Below are 18716 nucleotides of genomic sequence, written 5' to 3' on the forward strand. Positions count from 1 at the left end.
GGTGGGTATCAGGGGGTAGGTGTTTTTGGAAGGGGTAGTGGTAGAGGCAGATACATTAGGGACATTTAAGAGACTCTTAGATAGGAACATGGATGATAGAAAAATGGAGGGAGGTACAGGAGCATGAAGACACACTCAAGGTTTTAGGAACAGCTTCTTTCCCTGCACCATAAGATTTCAGAATGGACAATGAACCCATGAACATTACCTCAGTATTTTTTGTGTTTTCTTTTTGCGATAATTACACAATTTAATTTTATACATCTATTTATTGTTGTAATTCATAGTTTCTAATTATGTACTACTGCTGCAAAGCAAATTTCCTGCCAGATGCCACTGATATTAAACCTCATTCTGATTCTGATAACTCACACTAGGTTTCTAACCAGGTTTATTCAGCTGGCTCACTGAAACAACAGCTCAGAGCTGTGTGTATTTCAGTAACCAAGCCACTGTACAACTCCACCAATAAACTCAATCATTTTAAACAGTCCCACTTAAAGGGTGGCTCACTTGCTTTTCTTCACCATGAGTGGTAAGCTCTCAGTCACCAGACCGTGGCTCAGCAGGAGGATGGCATCTGCTGTCATGTTGGCATTCAGTAACAAACCAGACACAATCCGCCGGAAGATTTCGTGGACCTTGCGAGCTTGCTTAAGACTGGTGGTACTCTCCAATATCTGGAAACAGAAAACATACATTACCAGTCACACATTCACCAGTCAGAACACACATCAGTCCTCATCGACAGATCATCAATGCAACGGTGAGCAGTTTCAAGTTCTGGAGTGTCAACATCACTGAAGATCTATTCTGGGTCCAACATATTGATGCAATTAACAAAGAAGGCACAACAGCAGCTATATTTCATTAGGAGCTCGAGGAGCCCAGATTGGAATCCTTAGTGTAGGGAAAGAAACTGTTCCTGAAACGTTAAGTGTGCCTGTTCAGGCTCCTGTACCTCCTCCTCGATGGAAGCGATGAGAAGAGGGCATGTCTGAGGTGATGGGGGGGGGGGGGCCTTAATGATGGATGTCACCTATTTAAGGCGCTGCCTTTTGAAGATGTCCTCTATACTGGGAAGCCAGTGCACATATGGAGTTGACTGAGTTTACAACTTCCTGCAGCATTTTCCAATCCTGTGCAGTGGCCCCTCCATGTCAGACAGCGATGCAACATATAGACCAAGTTTAACCACAACTGGGGCATCGGTCCCCACGACACAGGAAGGATGTGATAGTGCTGGAGAGGACTCCCCAGGATGGGGTGTTGCAGTTAGTGGGGAGACAGGGTGAGTTTACCCTGGAGCAGAGACAGTTGGACATTATGGAGCAGTCTCGTTGGGACAAATGACCTAATGCTGCTCCCATGTCTCATGGCCATTCACTTTTTCCACGTCAACAATAACAAAGTGATTTGCGGGTTCCAGCCAGAAGAATCTGTGTAGTAAAGTTATAACACTTGCTACTTTCATCTCAGTGAAACACGATCTCTGACAATGTGACTGAAACTGGTGAACTAAACAAAAATTGTCAGTGAGTGGTGGTGTTCCTTATGGCCAGCTCCAACACCTTACATCAAATATCTCTCCTCACAGCTCCAACAGGTTACATCAAAAATCTCTCCTCACAGCTCCAACACGTTACATCAAATATCTTTCCAGGCAGCTCCAACACGTTACATCAAATCTCTCTCCAGGCAGATACAACACGTTACATCAAATCTCTCTCCAGGCAGATACAACACGTTACATCAAATATCTCTCCAGGCAGATACAACACGTTACATCAAATATCTCTCCAGGCAGCTCCAACACGTTACATCAAATATCTCTCCAGGCAGCTCCAACACCTTACATCAAATATCTCTCCAGTCAGCTCCAACACCTTACATCAAATATCTCTCCTCACAGCTCCAACACGTTACATCAAATATCTCTCCAGGCAGCTCCAACACGTTACATCAAGTATCTCTCCAGGCAGCTCCAACAGGTTACATCAAATATCTCTCCTCACAGCTCCAACAGGTTACATCAAATATCTCTCCAGGCAGCTCCAACAGGTTACATCAAATATCTCTCCAGGCAGCTCCAACACGTTACATCAAATATCTCTCCAGGCAGCTCCAACACGTTACATCAAATATCTCTCCAGTCAGCTCCAACACGTTACATCAAATATCTCTCCTCACAGCTCCAACACGTTACATCAAATATCTCTCCTCACAGCTCCAACACGTTACATCAAATATCTCTCCAGGCAGCTCCAACACGTTACATCAAATATCTCTCCTCACAGCTCCAACAGGTTACATCAAATATCTCTCCTCACAGCTCCAACACGTTACATCAAATATCTCTCCAGGCAGCTCCAACAGGTTACATCAAATATCTCTCCTCACAGCTCCAACACGTTACATCAAATATCTCTCCAGGCAGCTCCAACACGTTACATCAAATATTTCTCCTCACAGCTCCAACACGTTACATCAAATATCTCTCCAGGCAGCTCCAACACGTTACATCAAATATCTCTCCAGTCAGCTCCAACACGTTACATCAAATATCTCTCCTCACAGCTCCAACACGTTACATCAAATATCTCTCCTCACAGCTCCAACACGTTACATCAAATATCTCTCCTCACAGCTCCAACACGTTACATCAAATATCTCTCCTCACAGCTCCAACACGTTACATCAAATATCTCTCCAGGCAGCTCCAACAGGTTACATCAAATATCTCTCCAGGCAGCTCCAACAGGTTACATCAAATATCTCTCCTCACAGCTCCAACACGTTACATCAAATATCTCTCCAGGCAGCTCCAACAGGTTACATCAAATATCTCTCCAGGTAGCTCCAACAGGTTACATCAAATATCTCTCCAGGCAGATACAACAGCTCCAAATATCTCTCCAGGCAGATACAACACGTTACATCAGAACTCTCTCCTCACAGATACAACACGTTACATCACAACTCTCTCCACACAGATACAACACGTTACATCAGAACTCTCTCCTCACAGATACAACACGTTACATCAGAACTCTCTCCACACAGATACAACACGTTACATCAGAACTCTCTCCACACAGATACAACACGTTACATCAGAACTCTCTCCACACAGATACAACACGTTACATCAGAACTCTCTCCACACAGATACAACACGTTACATCAAATATCTCTCCACACAGATACAACACGTTACATCAGAATTCTTTCCACACAGATACAACACGTTACATCAGAACTCTCTCCACACAGATACAACACGTTACATCAAATATCTCTCCACACAGATACAACACGTTACATCAGAACTCTCTCCACACAGATACAACACGTTACATCAGAACTCTCTCCAGGCAGATACAACATGTTGTATCAGAAGTACCTCTTTCAGTGGAAGTATCAGCTTTGCCACCTGTCCTTTTCCAATAAACTGTGCCACAATCTCGTAGGAATCGTAGCTTTTGCTCTTCCTTGCTTCCATTGCTTTGCTGACGATTCCTTTCACCTCCTTTTCTTCAGCGACGTCACCAAACAACTCCTGGTTAAAAATCTAGAGAGAGAAGTTAAGAGGATTATCCCGTGCTGACAAATACACTTACCAATAGCACCAATGACTTCATTGTGTTTTTTCCCTATTACTCACTTACTCTTTTTTTGCTCTTTTCGCTCTACTCATTTAATCTTTTAAAAATATATATTTTCTTATTGTAATTTATAGTTTTTTTATTATGTACTGCTGCCACTAAACAATAAATTTCACAACATACAGTATGTCTGAGATAATAAACCTGATTCTGTTCTGGTCAACCTGGACAGGCAGTATTAAGCTCTTAGAGGTGGATAAATACACAAATGCATTGGAGATACAAGAGACGGTTGATACAACACACGAAATACTGGAGAAACTTCGCAGGTCAGGCAGCCAGGCAGCATCTGTGGCAGGAAATGAACAGCCGGTATTTAATGTCATAGTGTCAAAGGGGATTAAAGCACAGAAACAGACACTTTGGCCCACCTCGTCTATGCTGTCCTATTCTGCCCGATTCCATCAACCTGATTCCAGCCCACAGCCCTCCACCCCCTCCCATCCATGGACTTATCCAATTTTCTTTTAAGTGTTGAAATCAATCCTGCTTCCACCCCTTCTGCTGGCACCTCCTTCCACACTCGCAACACCCTCTGAGTGAAGGAGATCCCCCCTTATCCAGACTTGGCAAGGATGTTGAACAGGCAGTGTGAGTGGATAACAGTTACAAAGAGCGGAATATGCACAAGTTTTAAAAATGATGCAGAAACAAAGGTGAGCACCTAACAAAGCCTAACACTACTAAGTAACATGACTTCCAAACAGTTATCTTCCATGCCAGAGCTAATGAAGACATCCCATAACCCCAGAGCCTCACAGTCCAGTTTATTGTTCTTGCAACCTTGCATTAATGTCAGTAAGACCAAGGGATTGATTGTGGGCTTCAGGAAGGGGTAGATGAGGGAATACACAACAGCCATCAGCAATGGATCAGCAGTGGAAAGGGTGAGCAGTTTCAAATTCCTGGGTGTCAGCATCATTGAACATCTATCCTGGGCCCAATGTACTGATGCAATTACAAAGAAGGCATGACAGTGGCTATACTTAGAACATAGAACATAGAATACTACAGCAAAGTACAGGCCTTTTGGCCCACAATGTTGTGCTGACCCTTAAACCCTGCCTCCCATACAATCCCCCACCTTAAATTCCTCCATATACCCGTCTAGTAGTCTCTTAAACTTCACTAGTGTATCTGCCTCCACCACTGACTCAGGCAGTGCATTCCACGCACAAACCACTCTCTGAGTAAAAAACCTTCCTCTAATATCCCCCTTGAACTTCCCACCCCTTACCTTAAAGCCACGTCCTCTTGTACTTTGCAGTGGTGCCCTGGGGAAGAGGCACTGGCTATCCACTCTATCTATTCCTCTTATAATCTTGTATACCTCTATCATGTCTCCTCTCATCCACCTTTTCTCCAAAGAGTAAAGCCCTAGCTCCCTTAATCTCTGATCATAATCCATACTCTCTAAAACAGGCAGAATCCTGGTAAATCTCCTCTGTACCCTTTCCAATGTGTCTACATCCTTCCTATAGTGAGGTGACCAGAACTGGACACAATACTCCAAGTGTGGCCTAACCAGAGTTTTATAGAACTGCATTATTATCTCGCGACTCTCAAACTCTATCCCTCGACTTATGAAGGCTAACACCCCATAAGCTTTCTTAACTACCCTATCCACCTGTAAGGCAACCTTCAGGGATCTGTGGACATGTACCCCCAGATCCCTCTGCTCCTCCACACTACCAAGTATCCTGCCATTTACTTTGTACTCTGCCTTGGAGTTTGTCCTTCCAAAGTGTACCACCTCACACTTCTCCGGGTTGAACTCCATCTGCCACTTCTCAGCCCACTTCTGCATCCTATCAATGTCTCTCTGGAATCTTTGACAATCCTCTACACTATCCACAACACCACCAACCTTTGTGTCATCTGCAAACTTGCCAACCCACCCTTCTACCCCCACATCCAAGTCATTAATAAAAATCACAGAAAGTAGAGGTCCCAGAACAGATCCTTGTGGGACACCACGAGTCACAGCCCTCCAATCCGAATGTACTCCCTCCACCACGACCCTCTGCTTTCTGCAGGCAAGCCAATTCTGAATCCACCTGGCCAAACTTCTCTGGATTCCATGCCTTCTGACTTTCTGAATAAGCCTACCATGTGGAACTTTGTTAAATGCCTTACAAAAATCCATGTAGATCACATCCACTGCACTACCCTCATCTATATGCCTGGTCACCTCCTCAAAGAACTCTATCAGGCTTGTTAGATATGATCTGCTCTTCACAAAGCCATGCTGACTGTCCCTGATCAGACCATGATTCTTTAAATGCCCGTAGATCCTAAAAGAATCTTTTCCAACAGCTTTCCCACCACAGACGTAAGGCTCACTGGTCTATAATTACCCGGACTATCCCTACTACCTTTTTTGAACAAGGGGACAACATTCGCCTCCCTCCAATCTTCCGGTACTATTCCCGTGGACAACGAGGACATAAAGATCCTAGCCAGAGGCTCAGCAATCTCTTCCCTCGCCTCATGGAGCAGTCTGGGGAATATTCTGTCAGGCTCCGGGGACTTATCCATCCTAATGTATTTTAACAACTCCAACACCTCCTCTCCCTTAATATCAACATGCTCCAGAACATCAACCTCACTCATATTGTCCTCACCATCATCAAGTTCCTTCTCATTGGTGAATACTGAAGAGAAGTATTCATTGAGGACCTCGCTCACTTCCACAGCCTCCAGGCACATCTTCCCACCTTTATCTCTAATCAGTCCTACCTTCACTCCTGTCATCCTTTTGTTCTTCACATAACTGAAGAATGCCTTGGGGTTTTCCTTCACCCTAATCGCCAAGGCCTTCACATGCCCCCTTCTTGCTCTTCTCAGCCCCTTCTTAAGCTCCTTTCTTGCTTCCCTATATTCCTCAATAGACCCATCTGATCCTTGCTTCCTAAACCTCACGTATGCTGCCTATTTCCACCTGACTAGATTTTCCACCTCACTTGTCACCCATGGTTCCTTCACCCTACCATTCTTTATCTTCCTCACTGGGACAAATTTATCCCTAACATCCTGCAAGAGATCTCTAAACATCGACCACATGTCCATAGTACATTTCCCTGCAAAAACATCATCCCAATTCACACCCGCAACTTCTAGCCTTATAGCCTCATAATTTGCCCTTCCCCAATTAAAAATTTTCCTGTCCTCTCTGATTCTACTCTTTTCCATGATAATGCTAAAGGCCAGGGAGCGGTGGTCCCTGTTCCCCAGATGCTCACCCACTGAGAGATTTGTGACCTGACCCGGTTCGTTACCTAGTACTAGATCTAGTATGGCATTCCCCCTGGTCGGCCTGTCCACATACTGTGACAGGAATCCATCCTGGACACACTTAACAAACTCTGCCCCGTCTAAACCCTTGGAACTAATCAGGTGCCAATCAATATTAGGGAAGTTAAAGCCACCCATGATAACAACCCTGTTACTTTTGCACCTTTCCAAAATCTGCCTCCCAATCTGCTCCTCAGTATCTCTGCTGCTACCATGGGGTCTACAGAATACTCCCAATAGAGTAACTGCTCCCTTGCTGTTCCTGACTTTCACCCATACTGACTCAAAAGAGGATCCTGCTACATTACCCACCCTTTCTGTAGCTGTAATAGTATTCCTTACCAGTAATGCCACCCCTCCCCCCCTTTTCCCCTTTTTCTATCCCTTTTAAAGCAGTGAAATTCAGGAATAATGAAAATCCATTCCTGCCCTGGTGCCAGTCGAGTCTCTGTAATGGTCACTACATCATGATTCTATGTATGTATCCAAGCTCTCAGTTCATCACCTTTGTTCCTGATGCTTCTTGCATTGAAGTACACACACTTTAGCCCTTCTACCTTACTACCTTTACACCCTTTATTCTGCTTCTCTTTCCTCAAAGCCTCTTTATATGTTAGATCGGGCTTTACTCCATGTACTTCTTCCACTGCTCTATCGCTCTGGGTCCCATCCCCCTTGCAAATTAGTTTAAACCCTCCTGAATGATGTTTGCAAACCTACCTGCAAGGATATTGCTCCCCCTCGACTTCAGGTGCAACCCATCCAATCTGTACAGGTCCCACCTTCTCCAGAAGAGATCCCAATGATCCAAAAATCTAAAACCCTGCTCCCTGCACCAACTCCTCAGCCACACATTCAACTGCCATCTCCTCCAATTCTTACCATCACTATCAAGTAGCACTGGCATCAATCCTGAGAAAGCCACCCTTGAGGTCCTGTTCTTCAGCCTTCTGCCTAGTTCCCGAAACTCACACTTCAGGACCTCATCCCTCTTTCTGCCTATGCTGTTGGTTTTCTCATTGAGGAGACTCTGTATGTCACCAAAGCCACTCGCAGATTTCTACATGGCCTGGATGGTGGGGATAGTTGATGGTAGATGCTGACCTCCTGAGGCAGCGCCTCCTGTAGATACTACCAGAGACAGTAGTATCAGAGCCCATTGCTCCACAGCAGGGTCTACGGCCTTGTCACTGGCTTTCAGTGCATTGAGACATCCACCTTGTAGATGATCCCTATGATATGCCAACCTTCTTCCCTTCACAGCCACCGGTATTTGAAATTTTTTTAATAATAATTCACAGAATTAACACTTACTGCAATTAGGTTATCGATGCAAGGGTCCAAATCCCCACTGCTCAGTCTAGGCTCGAGACTCTTCAACACCATATACACTGTGTAGGTCAAAACATGAACCTAAAGAGACAGAAAAGATATTTTTCACATCCGCATAGAAACACACAGTTCTTCTGCCTCAATGCCCATCACAGTCTGAGGATTGTGCTGGGGGCAAACTGCAAGTATTACCATGCTTCCAATGCCAACACAGCATGCCCACAACTTATTAACACTAACCCATACATCTATGGAATGTGGGAGGAAACTGAAGCAATGTCAATATTAAACCAGTCCGCAGTGCAAAAAAAAGTTGGGGACCCCGATCTAGTCCATTGACCTGCTTCTAGACCATAGCCCCCCAAACCAACACCCCCATCCACTTACATTCAAACATCTCTTAAGTGCTGAAATTGAACCCATTTTCCACCAATTACACTGACAGTTTGTCCCACACTCTCACCACCCTCTGAGTGAAGACATTCCCCCTCATGGTCCTCTTAAACATTTCACCTTTCACCCTTGACCCATGACCTCTAGTTTAATCTCACCCAACATCAGTGGAAAAACTCTGCTTGCATTTGCCCTATCTATAACCCTCATAATTTTGTACATCTCTATCAAATCTTCGCTCATTCTCTTGCGCTGCAGGGAATAAAGTCCGAACCTGTTCAAACTTTCCCTCTGAGGCTCTGCTCACTTCTCCCACTTCTGTTGGCCAGAAGAAACGAAAGCCTGAGAGCTCATATTACCGGTCTCAGACAGTCTCTACCCGCTGCTGAAAGGACCTTTGTACAATAAAGATGAACTCTTGACATCACAGTCTAGCTCATCATGACGTTTGCATTGTATTGTCTGTCTGCACTGCACTTTACTGCAGCACTCTGAAATTTTTATTTATTTTTTATTTGAGTCAGAGATGCTGTACTCTAATGGGCTCTTCTGGGCCAACAAACTCATGCCGCCCAATTATTCCCATGTGACCAATTAGCCTACTCCCCATACATCTTTGGAATGTGGAAGAAATCCACGTGGTTGGGGGAAGAACGTATAAACCCTTGACAGACACTAGTGTAATTAAATCCGGGTTGCTGGCACTGTAATTGTGTGGTGTTAGCTGCTACACTACCGTGCCCCACCCCAGTTTACTGCTTTTCGGCCCACAATGTTGTGCTGAAGCAGCTAAAAAATAAATTAAAGAAAAGCAAAAACTAACCCCTCTTACCTACACAATGTCCAGATCCCTCCATTTTCCTCACGTTCATGTGCCTATCTAAACGCCTCTTAAAAACCTCGAATGTATTTGCCTCTACCACAACCCCAGGCAGCACACTGTCCCACCTTGAGGTATTTATAGAATGATGGGAAGAAAACACAAGTGTTTCACCGTATCATGTGACAATAATAAACAATGTACTGATAATGAACACAAAGGAAAGCTTTCCGAAGTGTTGCTAACAGAAACAGAGGAGGTACATGGAAGGAGAAGGTGGACAGGACAGGCAGTAGATGGTTAGAACAGACGAAGAGAAGAAGTGCCAGTTTCTGTGGAGCGACTGGGCTGAACCAGCCTGTTTCTGGACAACACACATCAAAGTTGCTGGTGAACGCAGCAGGCCAGGCAGCATCTCTAGGAAGAGGTGCAGTCGACGTTTCAGGCCGAGACCCTCTGGGCTGTAGTTTTAACGTTACAGTTCGATGAGACGTTACCTGAAAGCCCTTGGTTAGAGCTGACTGCAACTCCTTGAGGAGGTAGAGAAGGTATCTCGGACCCAGAGTCTCGATTATCTTGGTCAGGGTATTACGAGCAACGTCCCTGATCTCCTGGGCTCGGTTTTGTAACAGCATGCAGACTTTAATGAGGATGCTGGGTCAGAGGAAGGAAAGAAACACTTAAACAATTTCTGTCCCACTGCACCACCCCTCCAGGATCACACAGACACTCTGGATGAACAGGAAACATTGCATCCTTTGCTATTGGGTCCACAATGTCCAACCAAAACAGCTCAATGCAAATCAAAAGGTCCACCATCAAATGGGGATTTCAATCACACTGAACTCTGCTGTAAAAGCACAGGACAGACAATTGCCATGAATAATAACAAGTACAGAGCATCACTGAAACCGAAGAAGAATGGGGGGTGGAGAATCCCACTGAAACATATCAAATATTGGAAGGCCTTGGTCGAGAGGAAGTGTAGAGGGGTGTCCTTTAGGAACAGAAATGAGGAGGAATGTTCAGGGTGGTGAATCTGTGGAATTCATTGCGACAGACGGCTGTGGAGGACAAATCATTGGATATATTTAAAGTGGAGGTTAATAGGTTCTTCATTAGTTAGGGTATCAAAGGTTACAGGAAAAAGGGGTTGAGCGGGAGAATAAAACAGCCATGATGGAATAGCAGAGCAGACTCGATGGGCTGAATGGTCTGATTCTGCTCCAATATTTTATGGTCTTATAAAACAATGCCTCCACAGTTCGAAGACCCTCAGGACACAAGGACAGTGGTGATCTACATAGTATAACGAGGATCCGAGGCACGTGCTGATGGGATTAGCTTGATGGCTACTTCACTTAGAGTGGCTTTTCCACATTTCTGTAATGATTTGGGTTTAATTCCCAGCTGCCATAGTGAGATTCAAATCACCCCTCAATCAAAGGCCGGAGCTCTGGCTGTTAATTCAGTGCAATCGCACTTCAGAGTGGAGCATAATTCCCTGGTTGGTGTAAACGGCCGTTTCAGGAGAGGGATTTAGGTGGGGTGGCAAGGCAGCATAGTGGTTCGCTCGCACAACACTATTGTAGCCCCAGAAACCTGGGATCAATCCGCCACTGTCTGTAAGCAGTTTCTACATTCTACATGGAGAAGAAGGGGAGAGTGGACCATAGGAGAAAGGGAAGGAGGAGGGGACCCATGGGGAAGCAATAAGCAGGCGAGAAGAGATAAAGGTCAGAGTGGGGAAAAGAGGAAGTTGGGGGAGGCAGGGTGGAAGAAAATTTGCTTCCCAGAAGGAGAAATCGATATCAATGCCATCAGATTGGGGGCTACCCAGTCAGAAGGTAGGGTGTTACTGACTATTAAATACACTACTGAGGTCTCTGACGTTGTGAAACTGTGGCACTAAGCACAACACCAGTTTATCAGGAAACGCGAAAGGTAAATTAGTTTCCCGTTGCATCTGAAAGACAGTTCACATACCAATTGGGTAGTGTTGGACTTTGGAAAATGTTACCACACAGGGTTGTCGAAGCGAAACAGTAAATATGCATGACTCAGGCATTGTGTGAGTCTGATAAGGAGGGGCCACCAGCGCCTTTACTTCCTGAGAAAACTAACGAAATTTGGCCTGTCCCCTAAAACCCTCACTAATTTTTATAGATGCACCGTAGAAAGCATTCTTCTAGGGTGCATCACAACCTGGTATGGAAGTTGTCCTGTCCAAGACCGAAAGAAGCTGCAGAAGATCGTGAACATGGCGTAGCACATCACACAAACCAATCTTCCGTCCTTGGACTCACTTTACACCGCACGCTGTCGGAGCAGTGCTGCCAGGATAATCAAGGACACGACCCACCCAGCCAACAGAGTTTTCGTTCCTCTTCCCTCTGGGAGAAGGTTCAGGAGCTTGAAGACTCGTACGGCCAGATTTGGGAACAGCTTCTGTGATAAGACTGTGATAAGACTGCTGAACGGATCCTGACCTGGATCTGGGTCGTACCCTCCAAATATCCGGACCTGCCTCTCGGTTTTTTTGCACTACCCTACTTCCCATTTTTCTATTTATGATTTATAATTTAAAATTTTAATATTTACTAATTTAACTATTTTTAATATCTTTAATATTTAATATTTGTAATCCAGGGAGTGTGAAGCGCAGAATCAAATATAGCTGTGATGATTGTACGTTCTAGTATCAATTGTTTGGCAACAATAAAGTATAAAGTACATTCTCCCCATGACCCTGTGGATTTCCTCAGAATGCTCCGGTTTCTTTCCACATCCCAAAGCCATACGGGTCACCCATATAGGGTACATCGGTGTAACTGGGCAGTGCAGCCTCGCTGAGCCAGAAGGGCCTGTTATCATGCTGTATTTCTAAATAAGTTAAATATTAAATAGAACAAGGGATGAGGTGAGGTGTGGAGAGTACGAGGAAGTGTTGCTGCATGCCTTGTAGCATGTTGTATGCTTTCCTAAACTGTGTAAGAAACCTTTCCTCATACCGTGTTGAAAGGCCTCGATAGAGTGGACATGCAGAGGATGTTTCCTATGGTGGGGGAGTCTCGGACCAGAGGACATGCCTCAGAATAGAGGGGTGCCCACTTAGAATGGACACAAGGAGGAATTTCTCTTGCCAGAGTGGTGAATCTGTGGAATTCGATGCGCATCTGTGGAGGCCAGGTCATTGGGTATATTTAATACAGAGGGTGATAGGTTCTTGATTAGTCAGGGCAAGAAGGGATACAGGGAGAAGACAGGAATTGGGGCTGAGAGGGAAAATGGATCAGCCATGTTGAAATGGTGGAGTAGACTCGAAGGGCCAAATGGCCTAATTGTGCTCTGAAATCTTACGGTTTTATGCAGACATAAGACACTACAGTTGCTGGAATCTGAGGCAACAAACAAGATGGCTGGAGGAACTCCGTGAGTAAGGCAGAAGGAAATAGAAACAGTGACTGTCCATTTCCCTCCACAGATGCTGCCCGGCCCACTGAGAGTCTCCAGCTTTGTTTGTTCAACACCAACCCTCGCGCATCCTTCACGTCTCACTGAATGTAATACAGACCCCACAGTTGTACCTGGGTAAATTATGCTCCATCACCTCCTTGGGAAGAGTCTGCATCAGCTTAATCATCGCAAAAGCTATGGGAATTCGCACCAATTCCTCATCATTCACCAATTTTGACTTCACCAACTTGTGCTGGTCATCTCTGGCCACCTGTACAACAACAAACTTTACTAACAGAAAGAAATCAAGAGAAACACACACAAAATGCTGGAGGAACTCTGCAGGTCAGGCAGCATCTATGGAGAGGAATAAACAGTCAACGCTTAAAGCCGAGACCCTCCATCAGTATGGAAAGAAAGGGGGAAGATGCCCTAATGAGGTAGTGAGGGGATCAGAAGGAAGACAAGCTAGAAGGTGAGGTGAAACTAGGTGGGTGAGGAAGGGCGGTGAAGTAAGAAACTGGCAGATGGGTGGAAAAGGCAAAGGGCTGGAGAAGAAGGAATCTGATTGAAGAGAAGAGTGGAACATGGGAGAAAGGGAAGGGGGGACTGGGGGAGGTGATAGGCAGGTTACTGGAAGCTGGAGAAATCGATGTACATGCCATCGTTGGAGGCTGCCATAGATGGAATATGAGGTGTTGCTCCACCACCCTGAGTGTGGTCCCAGCATGGCAGAAGAGGAGGCCACGGATGAACATGTCAGAATAGAAATGGGGTTAGGAATTAAAATGGTTGGCCACCAGGAAATTCCACTTCTTGTGCGTAGACCGGAAGTGCTCAATAAATCAAAGTGGTGGAGAAATACGGTATTAAAAGTTGGGAGGGAAACAAGGAAGGAAAAGACACATGGGGGTAGATTCAGCCTTGTAGCAGTGCACCAGCGAGAATGTCCTGACCTGCTGTATCACCATCTGGTACGGGAATTACAAGGCATCTGACTGCAAGACCCTGAAACAGACTGTAATGACTGCTGAAAGGATCATTGGAGTCTCTCTCTTCCCCCCCTTCCCCCATCCAGGTCCCCCATACACCAGAAATGCTGTGTTGCAGAGTCCTCAGCATATCAAGAACCCCTCCCATCCATCCCACAATCTCTTTGACCTCCTATCATCAGGCAGAAGGTACCGCAGTATATGAACAAAGACTTAGCTGGTTAACAGCTTCTTCCCCCAGGCTGCGAGACATCTGAACACCATGCTACCACCCACTGCACATTACTTATGACAGAGCCAGTAGCATTATACCGTTGTATATTTAACTATATCATATATGCACCTCATGTCAATTTGTACATACACAGAATACTGGGTATATTTAGTGGAGGCTGCGAAGTCAATGTGTCAATGGTTACAGGGAGAAAGCAAGAGAACGGGATTGAGAGAGAAAATAAATCAGCCAATGACGGAATAGCAGAGCAGACTTGATGGGCTGAATGGCCTAATTCAGCTCCTATGTCCATTCTTTTTATTATCTGTTAATATCATTTTATGTGCTGTATGTGATTATATGAACTATGTTTTTGTACCCTGGTCCCAGAGGAACGACGTTCGTTTAGCTTTATACCTGTGTACGGCTGAATGACAATGAACTTCAACTTGACCTTGTGTTAGGGTGAAGTGAGAGAGATTACAAAGTGGGTAGGGGGTGGGTGAAGGAGATCGAGGAGGCAGGAGAATCAAGGTTATTAGGGAACATTGCCCACAGACCTTTGCAATTAGGCATTTCTGCAGCCTGGGCAGAAAGTTCTCAGTGACAGTGTCCTGAATGTGCTTGATCAAATCTTCCAGCTCCTGGTTACTCCTGGGCTGAAAGGTGACTGGTTTCTTCACAGCCTGCGCTGGAGCACATTCTCCAGCAACCCCAGCACGAACTGCGATTTCTTCATCCAAACCCTCAGTGACCTCTTCCTTCTCTTCCTCAACGGCACCTTCCAGTTCCATGGATTCAGTCACGTTGTCCTCACCTTCTGCCACGACATCTACAGGATGGAAGGGGAGTCTCAGAAATAGGGGGGACAAATGGTACAGACAACAGGTCACTGAAATCGCTTGTAATGTCGCTCTAGCGCATGGGTCAGCCAGACTGGGGTAAGAAACATGAAACGTGTCTATGTTAGAGAGACTATTCCACCCTACAGTGACACTTGGGACATGAAATCTTGATGGGGCGGCATGGTGGCATAGTGGTTAGCATAATACTTCACAGCATCAGCGATCACAGACAGAGATTTAATTCCTACTGCTGTCTGAAAGGAGCTTGTAACTCCCCGTGAGCACACGGCTGCTCCCATTCCAAAGACGTAAGGGTTAGGGAGTTGTACATAAGCTATATTGACGTCAGAAACGTGGTGACTCTTGCCAGCTGTCCCCAACACAACTTTGGACCTTGTTGGTGTTGATACAAGTGTCTCATTTCATTGTCTGTTCCAACATACATGTGACAAATAAAGCTAATCTCTCTAATCTCATCGAGGTTATGTTCCCAACAAGCTTCCTGAATCAGTTCCTCTGAGTCCTGACATGCCCATTAAAAGGCATTAACATTATTTTTCTGATTTACTTTAACCTATTCCACATTCTCACTAATCATTAGTGAATGTTTCTCCACAATTCCCCACTGGATTTAGGAGCAAATCCATTATGATTATGATACTAGAATATGATATGATATCCTTAACACGGCTTTTTTTCCAGGGAGGGGTTGCCAAAAACAAGGGGGATAGGTTTAAGATCAGAAGAAAGAAATTTAAAATGGACATCAGGGGCAGCTTCTATTTACAGCCTGCCATGCCTCCAAGCTTTATGTTACCTGCAGCTGGATTTCACCTAGAAATTCACTGATTTAGCCCTTGCCTAATCACAGGACAATTTACAACAACCAATTAACCTACTAACTGCTGTGCCTTTGGACTGCAGCAGCGCCCGGGGAAAACCCACGCTCACGTGGGAAGGAACGTACAAACTTGCATACAGAGGACTGAACTCCGAACCCCAATGCACTGAGCTGTAATAGTGTCGCTCTAACCGTTATGTTACCATGCACCCCAGATGAGAGATTTGATAGAAAGACAAATCCACCAGAATAACACTAAGCAGGTTCCCCACCACTCACACACAAGTAGTACCAAAGGTATACAGCATGCCTCAGAATTGTCTGAGAAAACTGGGCAGAACATATCAAAATTGCACGTAAAATTTGCTGAAGAAGCAGTGAATTGCAGCCATAATGAATTTATGCCTAGCTTGGTGAGCTTTGTTTTAAAAAGAAGGATACACAAAATGAAATCTGGCCACGTTCCCTGTTTGGAATGATGAGCTTCCACTCAGCATAGTGAAAGGAGTTCCACTGTACAGTCACTGAAGCCTGACCTGGCTCTGTGCCTTCTGCCGTCACTGAATTACTTTAAATTGCATTTAAATTAGTTTTTATTTAGTCAATCGATTTGTCCTGCTGTTATACATTAATGAGTTGAAGATGATTTATGTTCAAACAATTCCAATCTGGAAAAAGTAATGTCTCAGCACAAATCAATCTTACTCATTAGCACTCAAGCTTTCCGGTAGTGGACTTATGCAAATATATCTGTGGGAAAACTGAGGCATCACTTTACCTTGGGAAAAAAAACTTAACAGTGGTTAACTTATTGCAAATTGCTGGGGGAACTTAGCAACAGGCAGCACCTATAGGAATGAAGAAACAGTCGATGCTTTGGGCCGAGACTCTTCATCAGGACTAGACTTGATGACAAATTTTGATCAGTTCCAGTCCTGTTAAAGGGCCATTGACTGTTTATTCCCTTCCACAGATGCTGCCTGACCTGTCGAGTTCCTCCAGTATGCTGTGTGTGTCACTCACTCTGGAATTTCAGCATCTGCAGAATCTCCTGTTTATGAGTGGCTAATTTATTCTGTCTCATAATCCAAGCAACTGCTCCAAGGAAGAGAACTGTGAGCAGCTCAGGGCACCTTATTTAAGAAAGGAAGTGCTTTCTTAATCAACAAACTCATTTGTAAGGCCAGTGATGTTGTGGGGATGGAACTGGACTCTCTGACGGTGGTGTCTGAAAAGAGGATGCTGTCTAAGTTGCATGCCATCTTGGACAATGTCTCCCATCCACTACATAATGTACTGGGTGGGCACAGGAGTACATTCAGCCAGAGACTCATTCCACCAAGATGCAACACAGAGCGTCATAGGAAGTCATTTCGGTCTGTGGCCATCAAACTTTACAACTCCTCCCTTGGAGGGTCAAACACCCTGAGCCAATAGGCTGGTCCTGGACTTATTTCCTGGCATAATTTACATATTACTATTTAACTATTTATGGTTTTATTACTATTTAATTATTTATGGTGCAACTGTAATGAAAACCAATTTCCCCTGGGATCAACAAAGTATGACTATGACTGGTATTGGAGAGGGTCCAGAGGAGGTTCACCAGACTGGTCCCAGGAATGAGTGAGTATAAGGAGTGTTTGAAAGGTTCTAGGTCTGTACACACTGGTGTGGTGTGGCCCTCCACTGGCTGAGGTCGACCATGGATGCTGAGTCTTCACTACCATCTGTGGCTGATGAGAGCAATGCTGGAGCGGCAGAGTCTGTTGCAAAGGTTGCACCTCTAAGTGGCCTCAGCTCTGATGGAGCTGCAGTGTTCCTTTCTACGGCTCTGGTTATCTTCTGCCATTTTCAGGAATTTTTCCTTGCCTGACTTAAGGAGCTGTTTCAGGGTGTTTGTTCGTTCGTGTGGTCAGCTACACATTTCTTCCAGGACTCAGTGCTGATGTCCCGTTTGCAGATATCCCTGTAGCACAGTTGTAGGCAGCCAGCACAGCCTATGCTGCTTGAGTAGTATGTACACACTAGGGAGGCCAGCATGTGAGAGAAACTCAGTATTGGATACACTGTCTCTCCCGGGGAGCCCAACATGAGATGAGGGCACCTTAACTGGAAGGTGTTAGACCTTCTTTCCTGCTTAGCATATTATGTCCAGGTCTCACTGTGTGCTGGTGAAACAAGCATTACATACTGCCATCTTTGTATTGACTGAGCTTGGAGTTATCCCAGGCTTGTACGGCGAGGCAGGCAAGCACTATTGCAGCCTTGCTGATGCACTTGTCGATATTTGTGTGCAGGGAGAGGTTGTCCCTGACGATCAACCCCAGGCATATGAACTGATGGACAACGTCCAGTTTGTAATTATCAATGGTAATGAACAGTGGTGCCTCCACAACTTGCCCCAAGACATTTGTCTTTTTCAGGCTGTTAGTCAGATCAAACTCCTTGTAAGCTTGGGAGAAGCGATCCATCAAGCTCTGGAGGTGCTGTGGAGTGTGGGATATGGCTGCTGCATCATCAGCAAACAGCATGTCTTTGATTATAGTTTCGTGCATTTTAATTTTGGCTTTTAGGAGAGTGAGGTTAAAAACCCTGCCATCTGATCTAGTGTGGAGGTAGATCCCCTCTGTAGCAGTGCCAAATGCATGCCTCAGGAGAAGGGCAAAGGAGACCTTGAAGGGTGTTGAGGCGAGAACACAGGCCTGGTTAATGCTCCTGCCTGTGTCAAAGGGCTCTGAAGAGTTGCCGTTAAACTGCACAGCCCCCTTCATGTGGTCGTGGAAGGATTTCATCATGCTCTGTAGTCTTGGTGGGCAGCCTACCTAAGAGAGGATCTAAAAGAACCGCCTCTATTGATCAAG

The 18716-nt window shown here is 45.2% G+C and overlaps 1 protein-coding gene across 1 annotated transcript in view; it reads right to left on the reverse strand.

Moving 5' to 3' along the window:
- The window catches only part of utp20 (UTP20 small subunit processome component), a 198488-nt gene that overhangs the window by 44772 nt on the left and 135000 nt on the right, over nt 1–18716 (reverse strand). Inside the window, exons 41-46 of the mRNA XM_063057593.1 lie at nt 14727–14998; nt 13092–13231; nt 10002–10158; nt 8274–8372; nt 3404–3571; nt 514–680 (exon numbers count right to left, since the gene is read on the reverse strand). Of these exons, the coding sequence (XP_062913663.1) occupies nt 514–680; nt 3404–3571; nt 8274–8372; nt 10002–10158; nt 13092–13231; nt 14727–14998 (1003 nt within the window). The remainder of the gene's footprint in view (nt 1–513; nt 681–3403; nt 3572–8273; nt 8373–10001; nt 10159–13091; nt 13232–14726; nt 14999–18716) is intronic.

Source organism: Mobula hypostoma, chromosome 9 (assembly GCF_963921235.1).
Source record: "Mobula hypostoma chromosome 9, sMobHyp1.1, whole genome shotgun sequence".
NCBI classification, from domain to species: domain Eukaryota; kingdom Metazoa; phylum Chordata; class Chondrichthyes; order Myliobatiformes; family Myliobatidae; genus Mobula; species Mobula hypostoma.